Below are 23,369 nucleotides of genomic sequence, written 5' to 3'. Positions count from 1 at the left end.
TAGTCACCCGGGGCCCAGCCACTGAGCGCCCCCCCCACCCCCCCCACCCCCGTTCGCAGGGCAGACGGCGCTGAACATAGCCATCGAGCGGCGGCAGGGGGACCTCACCGCGCTGCTCATCGCCGCCGGCGCTGACGTCAATGCCCACGCCAGGGGGGTCTTCTTCAACCCCAAGTACCAGCACGAAGGCTTCTACTTCGGTGGGTGTCCCCCCACCCCGCCTGCGGCAGGAGTCCGAGGCCCAGCCAGCCCCCGGACGGGGGTGGGGGGTGGGGAGACTGGGAGGTGGTGGAGACGGGGCGCGCAAGGCTGGAGCCTCCTAACTGGGCCTCCAGGGCAGACCAGAGAGGCTGGGAGGATGGGGGAGCTGGTTCTGGGGTGTCAGCTGCCGGTCGGAGAGGGTGCACAGGCGGGCCCCTGAGCAGCCCTGGCCAGGGAGCAGCAGGCCACACAGCAGGGAGAAAGCCCCGTGTCACAGGGGAGGACAGAGCCTCTGGCGGGGGGGAGGACTTGCCCAGGGCGGTTCGGAGCTGCCCGCTGGGCCTCTGCCCCGTGCCCCCCGGGGCCACTAAAATGCGCTAACATGTAAGAGAGCAACACCCTCTGACTGACAAGCCAGGCAGTCCAAAAGCAGTAGGGGTCAGGATGCTCTGGGTGAAAAAAAGATGTGTAATTTAGAGACAGTGAAATTCCCGTTTTAATGGACAGTTCTGTTCAGCTCCACAAAAGCACAGGCCTGTGCAACCACCACCATGATTAGGACAGGGTATCAATAGTTCCATCACACCCGAAACTTGCCCCCACAACTTTGTCGACCCCTTTTCCCACTCCAGCCCTGGACTGACAGCCACTGACCTGTCTTCTCCTCTGGGTGGTTTTTTTAATCAGCAGGATCAGCTGGGTCTGAGCAGCTGTGAGGTCAGGGTCTTGTCCTGTCTGTCCAGGGTCTGGCATCAGCTCCTGTTGGAGCCAGTGTTTGGGAAATGTGACAGGTGGGCTGAAGAATGGGAACCCGAGGGAAATTGGAAGGGGAGCAGAAGGAGACCTGCTGTCCAGGCCTGGTTCCTTCCTAGGCTGGCTGTGTGAACACCAATGAGTCATCTGCCTTTCTTTTCTTTTCTTTTCTTTTCTTTTCTTTTCTTTTCTTTTCTTTCTTTTCTTTTCTTTTCTTTCTTTCTTTCTTTCTTTTCTTTTCTTTCTTTTCTTTTCTTTCTTTTCTTTTCTTTCTTTCTTTTCTTTCTTTCTTTTCTTTTCTTTCCTTTCCTTTCTTTTCTTCTTTTCTTTCTTTCTTTCTTTCCTTTTTTTTTTTAAGATTTTTATTTATTTATTCATGAGAGACAGAGAGAGAGAGAGAGAGAGAGAGAGAGAGGCAGAGACACAGGCAGAGGGAGAAGCAGGCTCCATACAGGGAGTCTGATGTGGGATTCGATCCTGGGTCTCCAGAATCATGCCCCGGGCTGGAGGCAGGCACTAAACTGCTGAGCCACCCGGGGATCCCTGCCTTATCTTTTCTTAACAAACATTTATTGATCACTTACTATATACACCAGGCACTGTTCTAGGTGTTGGAAATACATCAGTGAACAAAATGAAGACTCCCTACCCTCATGGGACTGAGGTAGACTAGAGGAAAAGTATCAATAATAAACATAATAAATAAGGACACTATGTAACACAAGGCAATAAATAAGAACACTATGTAATAAACATAATAAATAAGAACACATGTGTAATATGTTAGAAAATGGTAAGTGCTATTGAAGAAATAAAAAATAAGCCAGGGGAAGAGGGAGTTCCAGGGTAGGAAGGAAGTAGATTTCAATTTCAAATAGTGCAGTTAGGGTGACTCATTGAAAAGGTGACATTTGAGCAAAGACTTGGAGGAGGCTTGGGGATGAACAAAGCAGACCCTGAGAAACAGCACTATAAGCAGAGGGAACAGCCTTTGCAAAGGCCCCGAGGTCGGAAAATGCCTGGTATGTTCTAGGAAAAGGAAGGAGGCCACTAAGGCCAGAAAGGAGTGAGTGGGGGTAGGAGAGGAGATGGCGTCCAAGCATATAGGGCCTTGTGGGCATTTGTTGGCACCTGGGCTTTTAGTATGGGTGAGGGGAGTCTTCTGTTTTAATAGGGTCAGTCTGGCTGCTGTGGGGGTACTGATGCAGGGCCGGGGTGGTAGGAGGGAGACCAGTTAGGGGCTTATGGCAGTGATCCAGCTTTAATTTCCCTGCTCTCCCCACACAAGGGGGACATGGGGAGAAGTACAGGGAGCCTCAGGGGTCAGTCCCATGGGGCACACAAGCTTCAGTCCTAGGGCTTGGGGACCCCGGGGGTGGGCCAGGAGGGAACTGAGCTGCAGTGCTCCCCGGTCCCCAGGCGAGACTCCGCTGGCCCTGGCAGCGTGCACCAACCAGCCCGAGATCGTGCAGCTGCTGATGGAGAACGAGCAGACCGACATCACCTCGCAGGACTCGCGGGGAAACAACATCTTACACGCGCTGGTGACGGTGGCCGAGGACTTCAAGACGCAGAACGACTTTGTTAAGCGCATGTACGACATGATCCTGCTGAGGAGCGGAACCTGGGAGCTGGAGACCATGCACAACAACGATGGGCTCACGCCGCTGCAGCTGGCCGCCAAGATGGGCAAGGCCGAGGTGGGGCCCGGGAGCTGGGGGAGGGCAGGGAGACCCACTGCTACTCTGCTGGCTCTCGGGCCTTTCTGGGGACCCCACCGATTACATCTTGGCCTGGGTAGGGTCTCAACCTCAGGTCTGGAAGTGCTTCTATGACCTGAGGTGGGTTTGTTCTGACTCAGAGAGGCAGCATGGAAGGGCCCTCCCTCTGGGCTTCAGGGGCTAACACCCTGTGTTTCTGTCCCCTGCTCTGGAGTTCCCGGCTGGGGTCGGGGAGGGGGCATTTTAAGGCCATGGTGACACAGTACCTCACATGTTTGTGGCTGAGGATTCCTGTGTGCTAGGCACCCAGGCCGGGGCTATGCCTGACCCTTGGGCCTTTGGTCTCTCAGGAGGACAGGAGTCCCAGAACGGCTGCTCTGGACCCAGAGCCAGGGGGTGGCCCGAATCTGGAGAGACCCCTGTCTGGCTGTTGAGACTCAGCCAAGTCCCCAGCAGAGGGTGTGCTTGCTTGTGGCCCTTTGTGCTCTGTGGGGTGTGGCTAAGGAACCCAGGGCTTGACCTCTGCGAAGACATGAGTGGGGGTGAGCTCCCATCTCTATTGGTGCCTGGAGTCACGGCTTGGTCTGAGATCAAGGTCAGGACTCAGGTGGGCCTGCGGACAAGGCTCAGAGAAGCTTGCTTTTTTAGCCTCCATGTGTCCAAGCCCTGGGAGGGGGCTGAGGCTGCTGGGAGGCTCTGGGAGGACTGGGTGGGTGCAGGGGCTGTTGAGCTGTCACAGCTGTGCCAGCCTGAGGGCAGCTGACAGGGAGGCGGGTACCCTGAGGGCCTTGGGTCCAGTCCCAGTGGTCAGGGCTGGGGCCCACAAGGGACCTTTTCATTCTCTTGTGGGGGAAGGAAGGGTTGGAGATTGGCTTTGACAGAGGAGGAATTGTGTGCCTTCCCACCCTGCACACCATCTCCAGTCACCCCTGGGGACACGGTTTGTGGGGGGCTTGGAGGAGAGTCAGATTAGGGTTGAGAGTGGAGCTTCCTACTAGCTGCTGTGGCATGTCCTCTACCTGCATGGAGCATGGCCCCTGACCCTTTGATTCTCTAGAGGATAATGTGCTCCTCTGGGATAAGTCCTGGGGAAGTGACTCCCGCATTCTTGGCCCCTTCTCTTCTTTAGTCAGTGTTTTTTGGAAAACCTTTCTGGACGCTGTCCAAGTTGGCCACTATGCTGGGAGGGCAGGGTGCAGAGGTGCTGAAGACACAGATCCTGTTCCTTGGGGCTCTCCAAGGCTGAGGCTTAGGGTGGGGAGACCTGCCCTGTGTCTGGGAGCTCTCTGCCTGGATTCTGAGGACCAAGGATCCCATAGGAGATGAGATTGGAACACCACGGGGTTGTGGGAGATCGGGGCTCTGACACTGTTCTCCCCAACAAGACCCTCTTCCTGGGCCTTGGGTTGGTGCCCCAGGAAGCCCTGGCCCCAGTTTTGGAAAGCAGTGAGCTGGGGGGCAGTGGCTCTCTACCCTGCCTGCACTTTGGAACTGCCCAGGGAACTTTACAAAATACAGATATCTGGGTGCCCCCTGCAGAGATTTGGACTGAATTAGTGGGTGGTGTGGGATTGCTGTGTGTCCCTTGGTGACTCTACTGTGCGGCAGGGCTTGAGGATCACTACCTGGAGAGGGGGTTTCTCAGGTCTCTCTGCCAGGCTGGCATCTCATATCACTCCCTGTGAGCCTCAGCTAGAATGGTCTTGACTGAGGCTGGGGTAGGGAAGCTGGAAAAACTTCTAGTTTCTTCTCACATCCAGGTCAAACAGAAATTATTTCTCAAACCCGTCAGTTCCCAGCTTCTTCACTCAATGGGGTCCTCAACAAGTACAAGGGTCTAGGAGCTGGTTGTGTAGCTTTCTGTGTCCTGCCGAGGGCCTCCACACCTTTTGTCCCTTGTATTCTCAGTCCCTGGTAATTGGGCAGAGCAGTGAGGTTCACACCCATTCTGCAGATGATGTGGAGCCCAGGGGGTCACAGTGGAAGGCGCAGAGGTGGGACAGTCCACCTGGGTGGGAGCATCTTCCCAGCCCTGTTCTGTGGCTGTGGCTCTTCCTGTCCCCAGATCCTGAAGTATATCCTCAGTCGTGAGATCAAGGAGAAGCCACTCCGGAGCCTGTCCAGGAAGTTCACCGACTGGGCATATGGACCTGTGTCATCCTCACTCTATGACCTCACCAATGTGGACACGACAACAGACAACTCAGTGCTGGAAATCATCGTCTACAACACCAACATTGATGTGAGTCCCTCAGGAGGGCTGGGCAAGAGCAGGGGATGAGGGGCTGGGCCTCAGGCCAGGGGCTTGGGGGCACTGGAAGGACCTGTGCCACTAGCTGGACATGTCTGTAGTCCTCCATTCCTTTGCCTCACTGGGCAGAGTCAATGCAGAAAGGGCAGGGCTAGAGCAGGTGCTGCGTTTACTTGTTCCCAGCTGGCCTTACACTGTACACTTTTGTGGTGGGGGTCTCCTGGCCCCAGAATCCTGGGCAGTGTGAGAGTGGGGATGGGATGATTGGTATTGGTCTTCTCCATCTCGTCTCTCCCCCTCTTCCTTAATGGTTCTATAATCTCCCCTTCCCCCAGGGAAAGGCACAGCTAGAGCAATCAGGGAGGCCTTCCTGGAGGAGGCAAGATGGAGGAAAATCAGTGAAGTGGGAGGGAAAGAGAGAGGATCAGCAGTGAGAGGTTTTCAGCTTTTGGGGGGAAGTGAGGCAGCAGATTGGATCTGCATCGTCCACATGTTACCAAGAGTCACGCTTACCGGAGCCTGCTTTGTCTGGGGTCTCCCTGGACCTTCACAACAGCCTGGTTGGTAGGGCAGTTTGACTGATATCAGTTCTAGGGATGAGGGAACTGAGGCCCCAGGAGTGTTGGAGGACTTCCCGAGGTCACACAGTGAGGGGGCCGAGCTGGGGCCAGTGACGGCCCTTCCCTCCCATAGGCCATGCTCCCCGCTGAGCAGCAGGTCCTCCCGCTGGAGCCCAGCTCCCATAGGGGTTGACTGCTGCCTGGGGGCTTTGGGAAGGAGCTCAGGGGCTGGAAGTTACCTTCCCAACGCTTCCAGCCAAACCAGTCCGTGGGAGAGACTGCCCCGTCTGCCTGGTTGGTGCTGACTCAGAGCTGCCTCGGAATGCGGCGCCTTGAAGGTGCTGGTGGCTTTCTACCCCCAGAACCGGCACGAGATGCTGACCCTGGAGCCCCTGCACACGCTGCTGCATATGAAGTGGAAGAAGTTCGCCAAGTACATGTTCTTCTTGTCCTTCTGCTTGTATTTCTTCTACAACATCACCCTGACTCTAGTCTCCTATTACCGCCCCCGGGAGGAGGAGGTACGGGGCCCCTGGAGGGAGGGGGGGCGGTCAGAGCTCCGGGAGCTTGGAATGAGCTGGGGGAGATGAAGAAACTGAGGCCCGGAATGACCAAGACGCTTGCACGGCATTCCCCAGTTGTCACCCTTCACAGCTTCTAGGGAACTGAGTATGTTTCTAGTGCTTAGCTATTGTGAGGGAAGTCTGGAAGGTTGGGAGATCCAGGCTCCACCTAAGTCTCGAGCTGATTGGGCCACAGGAAATGAGAGGAGCCCCCACTCTGGGCCTCAGTTTCCATCCATTACACGGGGCACGGAGTTTTGGCTTTGAGCGTCCTGTGAGTGGCTGGGTTCAGATGAACAAATGACACTGAGGAGTGAGGGGTTGTTAGCATGGGCAGTACTGTGTTCCTCACTATAGAGTCCTGGGTTCCACTGTGGGTGGGGACGGGCAGGGAGCTGCTGTTCTTTCTCTCACACTATACAGAGATTGGGCTCCGTGCTGGCTTCTGGCTCAACTAGAGGGTTTGCATGTGTATGTGCGTCATACCCCCAAAGCTGGCATTACCCCTGCCCGCCCTCTCATTCCCCATCTTGCACCCATCCATTCCTTCCCTTCTTCCCAGGCCCTCCCACACCCCTTGGCCCTGACACACAAGATGGGGTGGCTGCAACTGTTAGGAAGGATGTTCGTGCTCATCTGGGCCATGTGCATTTCTGTGAAAGAGGTGAGTGGGCTGCTAAGCCCTCGGGACTTGCTGCAAGGCAGGCAGGGAGATAACAGGCCTGCTTTGATCCACTCCCCTCTGCCTTAGGACGGAGGGCGGAGGGCTTTGGGGAGGCGCCGCCTTGCTTCCTTTCTAAGCTTTAGATTTCTTAGCTACAAAACGAGAATAAATAAATCAGCAGGTCTGTCCTGCCTCTTTATCCCTCCAGCCCTCATCCCTCTGTCCATCTATCAGCCATTTGTCTGCCTTCTCAGCCACTGTGAGCCATCCTCCTGTCCCTCCATTCACCCATTCCATCACCTCTCTTGTTGACTCAGCCATTCATCTGAATGCCTAGCATTCTTCCTCACTGTCCTTCTATCCTTCGTCCATTTTCCGTCCTTCCATCTGTCTCTCAGTCAATTGCTTATCAGTCAATCCATCCAACCAATGAATCAACAGGGATATTCTGAACACTTTCTGTATATGGAGCCCTGAGGGATGTGAGAGGGAGGGAGGAAGTTTATCCTCTTTGAACTCACAGTCTTGTAGGAGATTTTACACAAACACCTGGACTTTAAAATAGAGAACGAAAAGGGACCTGTGTGGGATTCAGACCAGCCCTCAGAGGAAGCGAGATGGCTTGTGTGGGGACAGGAGAAGGAAGGAAAGCTTGAAAGCAGAGAGGGCATTTAGTTTGCGATGTGGGATTTGGCGTGAGGACATTGGAGAGGAAGTCATTATAGGGTGAGCATGGGGGGCAGCGTTAAAAAAGGCTCAGAGGTGGGAGAACTAAGCCATATATAATTTTTTGTCTTTTTTTAAAACTAAAAATTTAATTCCAGTGTAGTTAGCATACAGTGTTCTATTAGTTTCAGGTGTACAATATAGTGATTCAACAATTTTCTACATTACTCACTGCTCACCACAAGTGCCCTCCTTAATATCCATCATCTAATTCCTCCATCCTCCCCACTCCTTCCCCTCTGGTCATCGTCAGTTTGTTCTCCATAGTTCAGAGTTCATTTCTTGTTTTGTGTCTTTTTCTTTTTTTTCCTCTTTGCTCCTTTGTTTGATTTCTTAAGTTCCACATGTAACTGAAATCATACGGTATTTGTCTTTCTCTGACTGACTTATTTCACTTAGCATGATACTCTCTAGCTCCACCCATGTCATTGCAAATGGCAAAATTTTACTCTTTTTTTGTGGCTAATATTCCACTGTATATAGAGAGGACATCTTCTTTATCCATTCATCTATCAAGGGACTCTTGGGCTGCTCCCGTAGTTTTGGCTGTTGTAAATATGCTGCAGTAAACATAGGGGTGCATGTATCCCTTTGATTTAGTGTTTTTATATTGTTTGGGCAAATATCCAGTAGCGCAATCACTGGATGGCAGGGTAGTTCTGTTTTTAACTTTATGAGGAACCTCCACACTGTTTTCCACGCTGTACCAGTTTGCATTCCCACCAACAGTGCACAAGCGTTCCTTCCTCTCCACATCCTCACCAGTACCTGTTGTTTCTTGTTTTTGGTTTTAGAAGCTAGGCCGTATTTGGGGAATAGCAGGGAATTGCGTGACTGTGCTGCTTTGCAGAGTCTGGGTGAGCATGAGGGGGAGAGTAAGAGATGTGAGAAGGTTTGGGGGTGTAGCCACTCTGGAGTTGCCTTTGCCTGGAGTTGCCTTTGCTCCCAAGCACAGGACCCTTCCATATCCCTCACCTAGGCTCTGGCTTGGCCTTCACACCCTCCCCCTCACTGAGTCCTGGTCCTGAGGAAACACGGCCTTCCTCAGATCCTCCAGTGAGAGGCATGGAGAGGGTGCAGCTTTTCTTTCCTTTTTGGCCTCAGGGCATCGCGATCTTCCTGCTGAGACCCTCAGATCTGCAATCCATTCTCTCTGATGCCTGGTTTCACTTTGTCTTGTAAGTAGATCTGTCTCATTTGGTCACCACTGCACAGGCAGGGCTGAAGTCCTGCATGGTGGCTGCTGTGTTGTCTGGAACAGCCCTTCTCCCACATCACCATGTCCCAGTCATTTTGCCATTGTCTGATGGCAAGGGACCTCCTCTCACTTCTAGTAAGAGAAACCTGTGGGTGCCTACGGAGAGGACTAGAAGACTCTGGTACACTGCCCACCATCAGGTCACAGTGATGACTGTCTCCACCCTGCCACAGAGCCCCAGGGGGCAGGTGGGGCAGAGAAGGCAGGAAGAAGAAAAGCCCCGCTGTTCATTTCCTAATGAAGGCATAGCCCGGCCTGTTCCTCCTAGTTGTATGGGGTCTAGAGGTTGCCATCTTGAACTCCATCAGATCGGACTGGAAAGCACTAGAGAAATCATCGAGTCTCATCTGTAGGCATGAAAACTGAAGCCCAGAGCAGGGAAGTGAGCAACTAACAGTCAGGCAGAGCCTCAGTGGTGTCGAAGCCATTCCCAGCCTCTGAGTCCTCCTCACCCTGTGCTAAAGCAGGGTTGGCTACCACAGGGCCCTAGCCAGAAAGCCCAGCTCAGCAGCCTCTCCGAATTAGGTCATGTGCAACTGACATCAGAGGCTTACGTGACCCCTTTCTCTAAATGGACAGAGGCTGATTCAGCACTGCAGCCATGAGAACTGGGCAGGATTTGCAGGGTAGGATGAAGAATGTTGGTCTCTATAGCTCTGTAGATCCCACCAAAGTCCCTCTTCTGAGCATTTGGGAAGCTGGATCTACAGGACTTTAAATCTTGCCCCACTGTTTCCAGATACCTCGGTGTACCAGTAGGTACCTTCCTTCTAGAGTCATGAACAGAATTCATCTCCATGGGCAAGTGGGGTGCCCAGTTACTGCAGTAAGTGGATGGAACAGGTGCAGCCCTGCCCCATGAGAGAAGCCACATGGGAGTCTCCCACCTTTGAGAAAATATGATAATTCCAGAGAAGAATCCATTTATACAACCACTGGATTTAGTGCAGATGAAAGGCGCCAATCATTGTCCTGCTCTTCTGCTTCTTACATATTTTTTTAGTGATGAGGAAGGTAGATACATATTTCCTTATGTCAATCCAAACTGCATCGATTACCCAAACATTTGCTTTTCGCTGCACAAGAGAAACAAGTTTGCCTGTGTCCTAACTTTAGTTAGATATTTTATGATCGTGGAGACTGTCTGAAGTTATAAGCCACGGAGCTTTTGATCTAGACGTCTGCATAACTGATGATGTAGCACTGTTTAGGAGTAGATTTTAATCCTGTTTGCTTGTTATATATTGAACTTTAAAGATTTTAATGGTAGTAAAATGTACATAACATGAAAGTTGCCATCTTAACCATTTTAAGTGTACAGTTCAATACTGGTAAATACATTCATATTGTTATGCAACCAGTCTCTGTTTAGCATATCTACCATTTAGCATATATTATAGTTTTAAAAAAGATTTTAAAAAGTAGGATGTGGGGGACTTTTGTTATGATTGTCTTTTAAGTATAGACATTGTCAGCCTTTGGCATTTTTGTTAAAAATGCAACCGTGTACTGTATCCTTAGTCTACCCAATGGTTCCCTGATCTATGCGGGGGATCAGAAATCACATGGGTAATTTAAAAAATATGGGCTTCTGAACCAGAATCTCCTTGAGTCCCAGGGGTCTGTATTTTTAGAAAGTCCCGGTGAGCTGCAGCCAGCCCACTGCAAGCTCTGACTCACACCTGGCAATGGCATCTGCGAGGCTGGATCTTAGACATAGTCCAGAGGGCCTGGGGCAGCCTCACCAGTCACTTGAGCATTACCCACCAGGGGGCTGGCACAGGGAAGGGGGCAACGGTTTACGGGAGGCTGGGGTTTGAGTGTCTACCCTGATGCTGAGGAGGAGTGAGTAAGGCCCTTGTCTCCTGTGTCTCCTGAACAGTTTTGTCCAGGCTGTGCTCGTGGTACTGTCTGTCTTCTTGTACTTGTTTGCCTACAAGGAGTATCTTGCCTGCCTTGTGCTGGCTATGGCCCTGGGCTGGGCAAACATGCTCTACTACACGCGGGGATTCCAGTCCATGGGCATGTACAGCGTCATGATCCAGAAGGTGCGTTGGAGGCTTCCGAGCATCACAGACATGCAGGCGCCACAGTGGGGGAACCCTCAGGAAATGGCCGTTTTTCAGATGGGGAAACAGGTCTGCAGAGCAAAAGAAGCTGGTCCTGTGGGCAAGCCTCTGCTCTTTCTCCCAAACAGCACTGTCTCCCTTTGCTCAAGCTTTAAGTGTCCAGACCTTAAAACGGCTGCGGTACCTGGGCTTGTTGGGCACGGAAGGAATACACTGTATGGAGAATTGGTCCTCACCCCCAGGCAGTGGTGTGCTGGTAACTAATTAACAGCCAGCTCTCTGAGAAAAATGCCTACACATGCACAGGTATTGTGTTTATGATAGGTTCTATTATGGAAAGGATGAGTAGTACATCATTAACAAATAATGAACTGTATAATGCTATTTATTATCAATTCCACATACCTAGTTGAATGTGGCAGAACAATTGGTTGATTTTTGCTGGACTCCTCTGTCTGTTGCTGATCTGTGGTTGCAAGTGACAGAGTGTTATTGCAACATCAGTGTGGTGGTTGTTTAGTTTAAGGAGTAAGATGAAAGTGAAGCAGTGCAGCCTTATGTGGGAACTTCCCCTGTTTGTCAACAATGGGAGTCACTTAGTTGCTGAATTGGATAAGTTTTCAAATATCCTAAGATTATTTCATTAATGTTACTGTGTTATTCACGACACAACAGCTGCAGATAGGAATAGGACACATTTTAAAGTTTAATCTGCCTTAACATTTTCTCCATTACTGTCAAATCTAGATCTAGACTATCTGCAAAGTAATGAGTCTATGATTTGTCCCATGGTGTAAATTTCCATGGTGTAAATCCTTCCATGGTTGATTTCCAGCTACCACTATGGCATTGATGAACACAGAGTTGGAAAGAGATGCACAGTAACTCATTACACAGTATGTACGCCATGGCTGTCAGAGATGTAGATAGCCCTAATAGCTTAGGTAATTATAAAATGAGTGATGAGGTTTGAATATTTATTATCTTTGTTTTTACTATAATTTACTTAATTATAAGTTTATGTGATTTAATTTTTAATAATGGCTCTGTTTAACAACCAGCCTACAAAACTGATGAAAATGTAACCATCAGCTCTTACGAGCAGGCGTGAGCTGGTTCCAGCACATCACTGCCCCCAGGAAGTGTGAGGATTTTAGACATGAGACTCTCTGAAAAAATGTGCTCATGTATGGGCTGAATCATGAAGGACAGAGGCAGACTGTGTTCCAGGAGGGAGGAGGGAAGGGAGCAGGAACAGGAGGGAAGGCTTCTTGGAGGAGATGGGGCTCAGAGGAGACCTTTGGAGCACCAGCAGGATTTGGCTAGGGGAAGGAGAATGGTTTGAGGGAAGGCATGGTGAGGGTGGGTGCTGGGTGAGGGTGGGAAGCAGTAAGGAGATCAGGATCTAGGGAATATGTGACCAAAGCTTACTCTTGAATCATGTTTCTCCCTTTATAGGTCATTTTGCATGATGTTCTGAAGTTCTTATTTGTATATATCGTGTTCTTACTTGGATTTGGAGTAGGTAATTGATTTATAAATAATAGGAACTTCCACATTTGTAAAGCACTTTATACAGATGTTAAAATGACAAAGCACACAGCAACCTCAGCAAGTTATGTCACCTACCAGTGGAGCATTTGCCATGCTTAGCATTTTCCAAGCATTGTCTTTTTACTTGTCTCAGTATCTCCACCAAGGGGGAGTCATCATCCCGGATCATAAGGTAATGGAGGCTTAGAACCAGACCTGTCACTCTTGTCTACCCACACTGTGTGGATGCCTCCCACGTCTACATCCAGCATCTTATGTGGCCCTCACAACCTGAGAGAGGCTTGGCAGATGGTTTTGGCCCCATTTTATAGAAGGGAAGCTAAGAAGTTTGCAGAAATGTAACTGATGGTTTTTGAAAAATAGGAGTAAATTAATGCACTGAGGTAAGCTCCTTTGGCTCCCCCACATCATGTTATTTGCAGTTTGCTTCAGATATATCTGTGGGAGCCTCTGCTCTCCTGGACTGGGGATGGGGAGCCCCCTCTTAAAGTCTCTTCATTTGTACAACCTGATTTTATTTCTAACTTCTACATAGAGAGGTATCATTGTATTTTCCCATGCCAGTTCTCCCCCATGCCCCTATGCCACCACTACCCACCCCCCCTCATGATCATTGGCATTTGAAACTAGGCAGCATTCCCATCTTCTGGTTTTTGCTGGGCCACGGTGTGCTTATTTATTTTCTCCTTCACTAGCTTGTTTATTCATTCACCCATTTACTCACTGATTAATTTGACCATCCATCCATCTATCCATTTAGCAATGAGCCACTGCTATGGCATGTTGGAAGGAAGAGAAGAAAAGGGCCCAGGTTTTGGCCAGGGAATCTCCCTACAGAGCATGAACAAGAGACTCAGGACCTTATGGTTTTGGAGGAGATGACCCAGGCTACAGGAAGTTGGAGAACTAGGGATACATGTAGATTATAGTTGGCAACTCTGCAAGGCTGTGAGTGATCAAGGGCTGAATGGCAGGGTAGAGGAGGGAGAGAAGAGTGTGGGCTTCATTAGGCAGGAAGGGCTTTCTGCAGGAGATCAAGGCAGAGGACCCGCATGGTAAAGCTTCCAGGAAGCTGAGGCTAGAGGCAAAATCTAAATGACCAGAGAGGATGAGGCAGTAGGCTTGCAGTGTGTGTGTGTGTGTTGGGGGGGGGGGGGCATGTGTGTATGTGCAAGTATGCATGAGTTTATTGGGTAATTAGCCAGGCACAGTGCCAGAGGAGAAACCCTATTGTGTCCTCCCAGCCCTAGCCTCGCTGATCGAGAAGTGTCCCAGTGACAACAAGGACTGCAGCTCCTATGGCAGCTTCAGTGACGCGGTGCTGGAACTCTTTAAGCTCACCATAGGCCTGGGTGACCTGAACATACAGCAGAACTCCAAGTACCCCATCCTCTTTCTGTTCCTGCTCATCACCTATGTCATCCTTACCTTTGTCCTCCTCCTCAACATGCTCATTGCCCTGATGGGAGAAACAGTGGAGAATGTCTCCAAGGAGAGTGAGCGCATCTGGCGTCTACAGGTGAGCCTGGCAGAGACTCGGCATGGGGGTCTTCACAGGGACTCAGTTCAGCACATGGTATTGACAACTGTCTGTGCCAGTGGATCTGTGGTGGGGCCTGGGAATTTGCACAAGCTCTGCGTGGTTGGCCAGGTTCTGGGAAACTCTGTCTAGGTTCCTTAAGTATAAGGTCTAGGCAATGTGACTGGGCAACAGCACATGTGAGACAAACTCAGGCATATGGGCATGCTCTGCTCAGTCAATGGTGTGATATGTGGATGTTGATATACGACTTGCATATAGATTGCATTAAGAGGAATATAGGGTATAGGGCAATGGAGATGACCATTCTGCACTCCTCAGTCCTGGCTGCAACATTCCTTACATGCTGGGGGCTTTACACACTGAGGACACTAACCCACAGGATGGTCCAGAGCTGGTTTCCAGGTCTGGGAGAGGACTGGAAACTGTGTCTCAATAAATGGTATTGGGACTAGGGTTGAAGAAGGTGAGAGTTTCTTCAGATATCTGCAGAGCTACTTGTGAAGGAACAGCTTCCTTCTGTGGCCCCAGAAGGTAGAACTGAGGTATATGGGGCAAGAACAGGGAGAAAAGCTTTGATTTGACACATGGAAGTTTCCAATGATTATGGCCTTCTTAATGGGTTTGTCGATTGCATTCAGAAGAGACTTGACAAATTATCGACAGCAAAACTGCTGAGGTCATTCCAAGCCTGGCATGCGGGTGGAACTATGTCATGTCTGCACCTTTCTTCACCGTAGGATCCCAGGATCCTAATATTTTCAGTTAGGAAGCTCCTGGACTCCCAGAAACATTGTTTATGTTGTGTGGTTTCTTTTAAAAGATTTTATTTATCTATTTATTTGAGAGACCGAGCACAGTAGTGGGGGGAGGGGCAGAGGGAGAAGCAGGATCCCCACTGAGCAGAGACCCCAACATGAGGCTCCATCCCAGGACCCCAGGATCATGACCTGAGCCCAAGGCAGATGCTTAACCCACTGAGCCACCGAGGCGCCTGTATGTTGTGTTTAAAGCAATTCATACCTTTCCCAAACTTCCTGGTTTTCATTTTGAATTCTGTGGAATAGCTGAACCCTCAGGATCTATGCATTAAGCATCCAGTGGAGGTGGAGCTGGCTGTTTGGTGGCAGGTGTGCATGTATGTGTGTGTGTGTGTGTGTGTGTGTGTGGGGGTGGGGTGGCTGCCTGCACATTCACACGGAGCTGTGTTCCTGGGCTGGCTCCGCATTGATGTGCCTAATTAGGCCTATTTATGTCCCCAGAGAGCCAGGACGATTTTGGAGTTTGAGAAGATGTTACCAGAATGGCTGCGGAGCAGATTCCGGATGGGAGAGCTGTGTAAAGTAGCAGAGGAAGATTTCCGGCTGTGTTTGCGGTAACAAAGGGGGGTGGGGGGGCCTTGGGGGCGGTCTTTGGGTGGGGAAAGGGAGATGAGTCAGTGGGTGTCAGAGAAACAGTGCTGCCACTTGCTTCCCAATCCACGGTGACCGTGGATTCTGGCCTCCTCAGGACATGGAATTTGCTCCTGCGGGGTCACTGGCGCTGGGACAAGGCTTCTCAAGCTCCGAAGGCAGAGGGAAGGAGACTGCTGGCAGCATTCGCCTCTCTGCCCCTGGCTGATGCCCGCAGGGCCTCCCCTCATCCAGCATCTGCTTTAGGAAAGATTTGCCAGCCTGGCACTTCTTGTCCTTCTCTGTACCCTGTGTGGGTTTGTGTGACACCAGGGGACCTGAGGCATGTTTTGTCACTGTCAAATGGAAAGTGAGACAGTGACTTTGGACAGATATCAAGCTTTTTGGCTTTTGAAAAGTACTTGCCAATGCCATGACCGACTTTTCGGATGAGTCTACCTCTCCCTCCCCTGTCTGGCTACCTGACCTTACACACTGCCCTCTGCATGTAACCTTACCATGCTCACCACCATTCCCAGCTATATAACCCTTACCCAAACAATATCTCTCATGTCCACACCCTCGTCCTAGAGATGTTCCCTGAATGTGAACTTCAGCCAAACCATTGCCTCCAGTTGCAATCTAGAGCCTTAGACTCTGCTTATTCTTATTGGGGTTTGAACCCTAACCACTTTCTCCAAGTACAACCCTAACCCTTAACTCTAAACTTCTAAACTTCTTCAAGTTTAGTCCTCACACCATCATATCTCAGCCTGGGCCATCTCTCCCTCCTTCCCAGGGACTGCCTCTCACCAGTAAGGCACAGCTGTTGCTGTCTGAAGATGTCCCTTTGACAGTGTCTGGGCCCCACACACTGGGAGGGGGACTGACCCCTAGAGGTATGGGGAAATGGAGACTTGCCTGGGTTTCAAACTCTAAAAATCTGACATGACCATGTGAGGCCAGGGTCCCAGATCCCCAGGATGGACAGAGGGGAGCTGTCTGGAACACCCTAAATGCCATGTTTGCATTTAATGAGGTGCAACTGAGAAGTAGTGAGAATGATTATTACACTTGCAGGATCAATGAGGTGAAGTGGACTGAATGGAAAACGCATGTCTCCTTCCTCAATGAAGACCCAGGGCCTGGGCGACGAACAGGTACTGTTGCTGTCAGGAAGTCTGATGGCCACGCCTGTCTGGCCATGTGACCTTGGGCAAATTGTGTCTGAGGGCCCTGATTTTCCCCATCTGCAAAATGCGAGGGCTGAATTAAATGGGTTCTCAGGTCCTTTTCAGCTGTGACATTGTACAACCCTAGCTGGAATAAATTTTAAAAATTGGGTGGTGAAAAAGAATTAGGTGGTACACTGGAGATGGAAGCCCTCGTTGCAGAACATTGCTTTTCTAAAATAGTGGTTTTGGTGTTTTTTGGTGTTTTGTATTTTTAAGCAGATTTCAACAAAATCCAAGATTCTTCCAGGAGCAACAGCAAAACCACCCTCAATGCATTTGATGAAATAGATGAATTTCCGGAAACTTCAGTGTAGAAGCAGAATCCAGAGCTGGTGTGAGCACGGGCCGTCTGATGCTGCAGGCTGAGTCCTGGGTCTTGGGTCCTGGGTCCTTGGTCCTGGGTCTGCGCTGAGGCCTACAGAGCCATGGTGCCTTCGCACGAGTGCCCAGGAACGGAAAGCACCTTTACACTGAGTGCGTGGCCGAACTGAGAGGCTGTCGATCTGTCTGAGTGGGAAACACCTTGGATTTTTTTTTTTTTTCTTTACTCAGGAAAGGGTTTGTGCAAACACATAGCAGGCAGCCCTGAGCCTGGGAGGACTCCCTGAAGTCCAGGGTGAGGCCACTGGGCTCAGCAACTGCAGGCCAGCTTGGCTTGGAGAGAGGGGTGGCAGGGAAGGGGCAGAGAGGCCTGGGGAACAGAATTTCCTTCCTGACAACATCTGCTTGATGGGTGGGGCCCACACATTCCACTGTCTCCCTTCCTGTGACTGGGTCTCCTGAATTTAAGAGATTCTTGATCCCATCCCAGAACAAACAGGGCGCTGAACTCAGTCGGATGTCCTAGGGGAGGAGAGGACTGAACTATGGGACTGCCCTTCCCAATCCCTTCAGGGAACAGGAAACTACCCTTGGAATGGGTGCTTTGGGACCCCAAGGCTCCAACTGTCTCAAACCGAGAGACGTTTTTAGTAGACTAATTAACACAGGGTTTTTATTTTCAATAGAGAAAAGACATTTCAGTTTTGGAGGAAAGTTACTTCAGATGAAGTATGTCATTTTAAAAGCTGAGAAACAGATTTGGGGATTTGGGGCTGCATATAAGTATTATATACTTGGCCTTGGGGTGGCCAGAGCAGGGACAAAAAGCTTTTCTTTACACACAAAAAAGTCCACAGGAGATGTGACAGGCAGGGTCTGTGTGGGCCATTGTGACCTGGGTGGAAGAGCTTGGCTCTTGTCCTTGTCCTGGCCCTGTCATCACACATGCCTCCCAGCTGGGAGTGTGGCTTCGTCTGACACAGAAATAGCAGCTGCTCTGTTTATATGGTCTTAAATCTCAGAGGTTACTATTCTACGTCAGTATTTCTCATTGGAGGAATTTAACAAACTACCTGAAATGCTCTGGTATTAAATATTTTTGTTAACTGTGAATTTTGAGGCTGAGGGGAAGGAGTGTGAGAAAGGAGTATTTGCCAAGACATAGGGCTGCTTTTTAGAGCCTTCTCCTCTGATTTCCTCCCCCCTGAAATTACACAGAGTCAGTCTGGAACAGAGGTCAAGTGGGGATGGAAGACTTCTGGGTCACTGGCACCTAAACAACCATAAAATCCCCTCTGCATTAGGTATCTGGTAAAAGGATTCATGTGGGAATTTTAGAGGTGGAATTATAAAGATATTAACCGTGAATTTTAATTTTAAAAGGCATAAAACTAAATTTGGCCTTTAGACAACTTGGCAGTTGGCTAGTGAATCTGCCGTGAGGCAAACTGAGGAGTGCTGGCCAAACAGTCCACTCTGGGCTGCTCTGTGTGCCAACTTCTCTGGGTGAGTGGCCGCTTGGCCTTTGTGCCCCTTGGGGGCCGGGGCTGGGAGAGGTGAGGTGGGTCGAGGATGAGCCTGAGACCCGCACAGTCCGCGGCAGCCTCTGCACTCTCAGCTGAAGCCAACCAGGGCTCTAAGCCGTGGTGCTCAGATCAAGCTCTGGTTGTGAGCAGGGGTAGCAGGGACTAGGCATGTTCTCTGGAAAGGGAAGATTGGGGGAGGAGGATCATCATGGAGGCAGGAGGAGCACATGCATTCCAGATGGGTGGGAATGGTGCCAAGGAAATTTCAAGGACAAAGATTTTGGTTCCATTCAGTCTAGCAACTGCTCCAGATATTGGGGATGTTTAAGTAGAACTTATTAGGGATGCTGTTAAAGATTACAATCAGATGGATGGACTTTGAGATCCTTCTAGCCTGGAGATCAGCCTCCTGTATCTGGAGTCCCCTACTTGTACACCGCCAAAGCAAATGTCCTGGTCTGAAGGGCAGCCATTTGGATCCATGGTGCCATGGTCTGGGAATTCAGAATTGTTTTGATTTGGATAATAATGGATAAAGTCACACAACTCTCCATTTCTGACTTGAATATAAGCTAGGACAGGGGGGTGAGGCAGATGGAAATTAATAATGGGATCTTGGTCTTCTCACACATCTGGAGAGCTGTTCTCTGTGAGTCTGGATGGAATATGTTGGCAGGGACATTTTTTGTACCATATTCATCTCTCAAAGGGTTTTGGCCTAGATTATCTGGGCCTTGGTAGGTTTACCAAGGCAAAAGGAAGCAATGAGTCAAAGATCATTTGTTTGAAAAATCAGTTCCCTTATTTTACACCTGGAAACTAAAGCCCAGAAAGGAAAATGGATTTGTTTAAAACCACGCAGGAAGTCACATCAGAGCTGTTGAAGCTGCAGTGTTCTGACTCCTGGGCCACAGGTATCTCCCAGCACCATTTGTTTTTTTAGCACATTCAGGAAATTTGAACTCCACTCTGTGCTTGCCACACATGTTATGTCAGGCGGCTAAGGCTTTTTGCTCAGATGATTCATGTTGGCAGTTTCCATTGTCCCAGTGAGCCCTATGACAGATTTGAAATTCAAGTGTGCACATAGCTGTGTACATACCACACACATACACACACACCGCACTGAATCCACGGTCATATTGGGACATCTTAAAACTTCATGATTTATATTTCAGTAATTTAAGGGGTGGGCATTTCCCAAGGATGGAATCTCCCATGCTCAGATAATGGCTGTGGCTGAGAATTTTCCTTTGCCTACACTGCCTTAGGAAGGATCTATTATTTTGACATCGTGTGATGTATGTTAAGAATAAACATGGTGCTTGCCTTCCTCACTGGGATGTAGCAGAAAGTGGACAAGGTTGTACTGTGAAGTATTAAGCTCCTAGAAGGCTCCTGCCTAAGAGAGTCCAGTATTACTAAAGTCCCTTTCCTTCCCTGAGGCCTGCTTGAACTGTGTCTTCTGGCTCCGGGCGGGGCCTGGGTCGATGGGCCGTTATCCCGGTCTATAAGCCATACTTGAGTTTTGCATTGATTTACATGTTTATACTGTGATCTTGATCCCAAACATAGACTTGTCACCTCGTTCTCATTGAATGTGCCTGATCATTGTAAATTTTAATTCACATACTTGTTCTCAGTGTTGTGTGTGTGTGAAACTCTGTGTTTAATTAACTAGTCACAAATAGAGTAAGAACATTTTAGCACCTTTGAAGAAGTGCTTTTATGATTTCTAATAAATATTTATTTTGCCTTGTTATGATCATAGTTTATCCTTGTCTTAGGTATGCCACCATGAAGACCAAGGGGTGGTCTGTAAAGAAGAAGAAGCCCACTTTTTGTACCTGAAATAGTATTATCGGTCCTAGGACAGAGTCAGCACATTGAGACATTTAGGTCACCTTTGTATACGTTTACATCTGACAGTGCATTGATGGCCAGTACCCCATTTGAACCACTCAACAATTCCAGAACCAGTTTGAGTCAAAGGAGACTAAGGGAGTTGAAATGAGATGCCCAAGGAATCAGCCAGAAAGTGTTAGCAGTTCAGGCCACATGACCCCCAAGCAGTGCTCTATCCATCATGTCCTGCTGGCTATCAACTTATTTTGTGTAGATATAAAATCATGGCTCCTCTCGGTGTCCATCAAAAGATGAATGGATAAAGAAGATGTGGTCTATGTATACAATGGAATATTACTCAGCCATTAGGAACGACAAATACCCACCTTTTTGCTTCCATGTGGATGGACCTGGAGGGTATTATGCTGAGTGAAGTAAGTCAATCGGAAAAGGACAAACATTACATGATCTCATTCATTTGGGGAATATAAACATTAGTGAAAGGGAATAAAGGGAAAGGAGAGAAAATGAGTGAAAATATCAGTGAGGGTGACAAAACACGAGAGACACCTAACTGGGAAATGAACAAGGGGTAGTGGTAGGGGAGGTGGGCGGAGGGTTGGGGTGACTGGGTGATGGGCACTGAGGGGGGCACTTGGTGGGATGAGCACTAGGTGTTATGCTATATGTTGGCAAATTGAACTCCAATAAAAAAAATAAAAAGTAAAAAAAGTAAAAAGTAAGATTTGGAAGAAAAAATAAAAATAAAATAAAATAAAATAAAATAAAATAAATAAAATAAAATAAAATAAAATAAAATAAAATAAAATAAAATCATGGCTCCCTGTGGAGACCAGAAAATATAAATCCTTTCTGTCCACTTCACAGGATCTTTGTCAGGAAGCAATGATAATACTATCATTACTGGCCAACTCATACATATATGCATTTTTAAAATTCTTTTGAGCTATTTCATAAGGATGGCAGTTTTTAACTTGATTGCCAAGACACTGCTGTGTCATGATGGGTTGCAGAACTTGCAAATAATTTATTAATGAGTGATTTGCTGCATTTGGTGAGTTATTTACTTAATTCAAAAGACTCCTAGAGTAACATCCTTCACTGGGATGTGTCTTCTTGAGTGACAAAGAAATGGGAATTGTACATAATGTACATCCTAGCTCAAATAAGTTTCCATTTATAATCTAGGAATGTGCTATCCATGAGAACATTCTGGGTGGACCAATAGTAAAAGGATAGAAACCTCTGTCGTAAGATATATTATGGGAGTGGGATGCCGAGGTCAATGGATACGAACAGTTTTATGGCTCTTGATATTGTGAAAAATCACATTCTTAAAGATATTTTGTAACTTACACCTTTAAGATTGTGTGTTTCCTATTTATAAATAAATCACTTTTCCAATCACATTGGTTATCTTAATAACACAGATTTGTAGGTTTGGTGAGTATTCTATCTCCGTTTAATAAGTGGAGAAATTAAGACTTGGAAAGACATGGAATTGCACATAAAGGTCACGTTTTTTCGTAGGCCAAGGATCCCAGTTCTCTGAGGTTTACTAGTTAGTGCCAGTCAGTAGTGTCCATGAGCTCATATAACAGAGTGGTCTAGCCTAGCCCGAGTCACATTTAAGAATATGGGGTAGTGGAGTGATGGGCATGAAGGAGGCACATGATGTGATGAGCACTGGGTGTTACATATGACTGATGAATCACTGAATATTACCTCTGAAACTAGTAATACACTATACACTAATTAATTGAATTGAAATAAAAAAAAAGAATATGTCTCATCCAGGTAAAGGGAGTGTAGTGGTGGGTCAGGGTTTCAAGAAGAGGGAACATGTGGGCAAAGACCTCAAGATACTAGGGAGCTTGATGCAGTTGAGGATGGAGGAATCTGTGCAGCCAAATTGCTGGGAGCAAAGGGACAAGTGGCATGAAACAGGGCTGGAGAGGCAGAGGCCAGAGCACGTAGGGCTTGTTCAGCTGTGGTGAGGCTTTGAGATTTCATACCAATGGTAAGAGGAAGCCACTAAAAGGTTTTACACAGAGGAATTATTAAATGTGAACATTTCCCTGTTTTTGCAATGGTGTTGCAGGCTTAAAAGGGTGTATCTCACCGCCCACTCCCCCCCCCCCCCCCACATCCTTCGGGACATAGGAATGTCTGAAGAGTGTAGAATGAAGTGAATTTCAATTGGGAATGACAGGCACACTCTGGGAGTGGCTGCAAAGGAAGGAAAGAAGACAAAGACATTGGTGGAATATGAAGACAGCTCAGCAGAGGAGGGATGTTTAAGCACACCCATGTAGTCGACCAAACTTTATTGGACAATTACTAGATTGCAGACAATGAAAAAGACATGGATAATGTCTTCAAGATGGGATGGAAGCAGAGAGGGGCAAAGGGGCGGGCCAAGAAGGCTTCACAGATGAAACGAGAGTTGAAGAGCATTTTGAAGGAAGAGGAGGAATTAGCTAGAGTGAGGGCTGAATAAGGTAGAGGAAGGAAGGAGAGGATTGTGGGTGGAAGGGCCAGTCTGTGTGAAGGCATATGGGAATGAAACAATGTGAAGCAGGCTAGAACAGAAAGGACCTAAAGGGCGAAGCGTGTAGAGAGTTTGTGGGGGAGGGATGGACAAATCACAAAAGGCCTCTTGTAGTAGGAATTTGAACTTGAATAACTGTTATTCTGTGCTGGACACTGTGCTAAATGCTCATCTGCATCAGCTCACTTATTCTCCACCATAATCCCTAGAGAGGGACACTATTATGATCACCCCCATTTTACAAATGCAAAAACCAAGTCTGTGGATTGTTAGAAATAATCAAAATAGAATAAAACTGAAAGTGGCTAAAGCCAAACAGCAATATGCTTTAGATTAAAAAAAAAATCACATTTAACCAGAAACTGAATACTGTAAATATTGAGCCAGAGGAATTAAGACCTTATGTTGTGAATTTTATAGGTGACTAAAGTTTGATGGAAGAGTAAAGCATTCTTGCCAATGTTTACGTCTGGAAAAAACTGACCCAGAAAAATTGGACTCGGACGTAAAACATGAACTTTTGCAGTAGGAGAAGGAAAATTGGTAAAATCTTGAAGGAAGATTGGTAAAACTTGTTCTGTGCAAAAGCTCACTGATAAATTGAACTTTAACTTCAGAA

General features: G+C 48.4%; 1 protein-coding gene across 1 annotated transcript in view; it reads left to right on the top strand.

Moving 5' to 3' along the window:
- Window positions 1-20,098, top strand: part of TRPV3 (transient receptor potential cation channel subfamily V member 3) — a 35,642-nt gene extending 15,544 nt beyond the window's left edge. The window contains exons 7-18 of the mRNA XM_038548546.1: window positions 60-200; window positions 2,374-2,654; window positions 4,741-4,917; window positions 5,849-6,007; window positions 6,612-6,713; window positions 8,544-8,617; window positions 10,580-10,745; window positions 12,225-12,291; window positions 13,565-13,839; window positions 15,123-15,235; window positions 16,332-16,411; window positions 16,706-20,098. Of these exons, the coding sequence (XP_038404474.1) occupies window positions 60-200; window positions 2,374-2,654; window positions 4,741-4,917; window positions 5,849-6,007; window positions 6,612-6,713; window positions 8,544-8,617; window positions 10,580-10,745; window positions 12,225-12,291; window positions 13,565-13,839; window positions 15,123-15,235; window positions 16,332-16,411; window positions 16,706-16,800 (1,730 nt within the window). The 3' untranslated portion in view covers window positions 16,801-20,098. The remainder of the gene's footprint in view (window positions 1-59; window positions 201-2,373; window positions 2,655-4,740; window positions 4,918-5,848; window positions 6,008-6,611; window positions 6,714-8,543; window positions 8,618-10,579; window positions 10,746-12,224; window positions 12,292-13,564; window positions 13,840-15,122; window positions 15,236-16,331; window positions 16,412-16,705) is intronic.
- The last annotated feature ends 3,271 nt before the right edge of the window (window positions 20,099-23,369 follow it).

The sequence above is a fragment of the Canis lupus genome, chromosome 9, assembly GCF_011100685.1.
Source record: "Canis lupus familiaris isolate Mischka breed German Shepherd chromosome 9, alternate assembly UU_Cfam_GSD_1.0, whole genome shotgun sequence".
NCBI lineage: Eukaryota > Metazoa > Chordata > Mammalia > Carnivora > Canidae > Canis > Canis lupus.
This window is presented reverse-complemented; position numbering and strand designations above follow the sequence as displayed.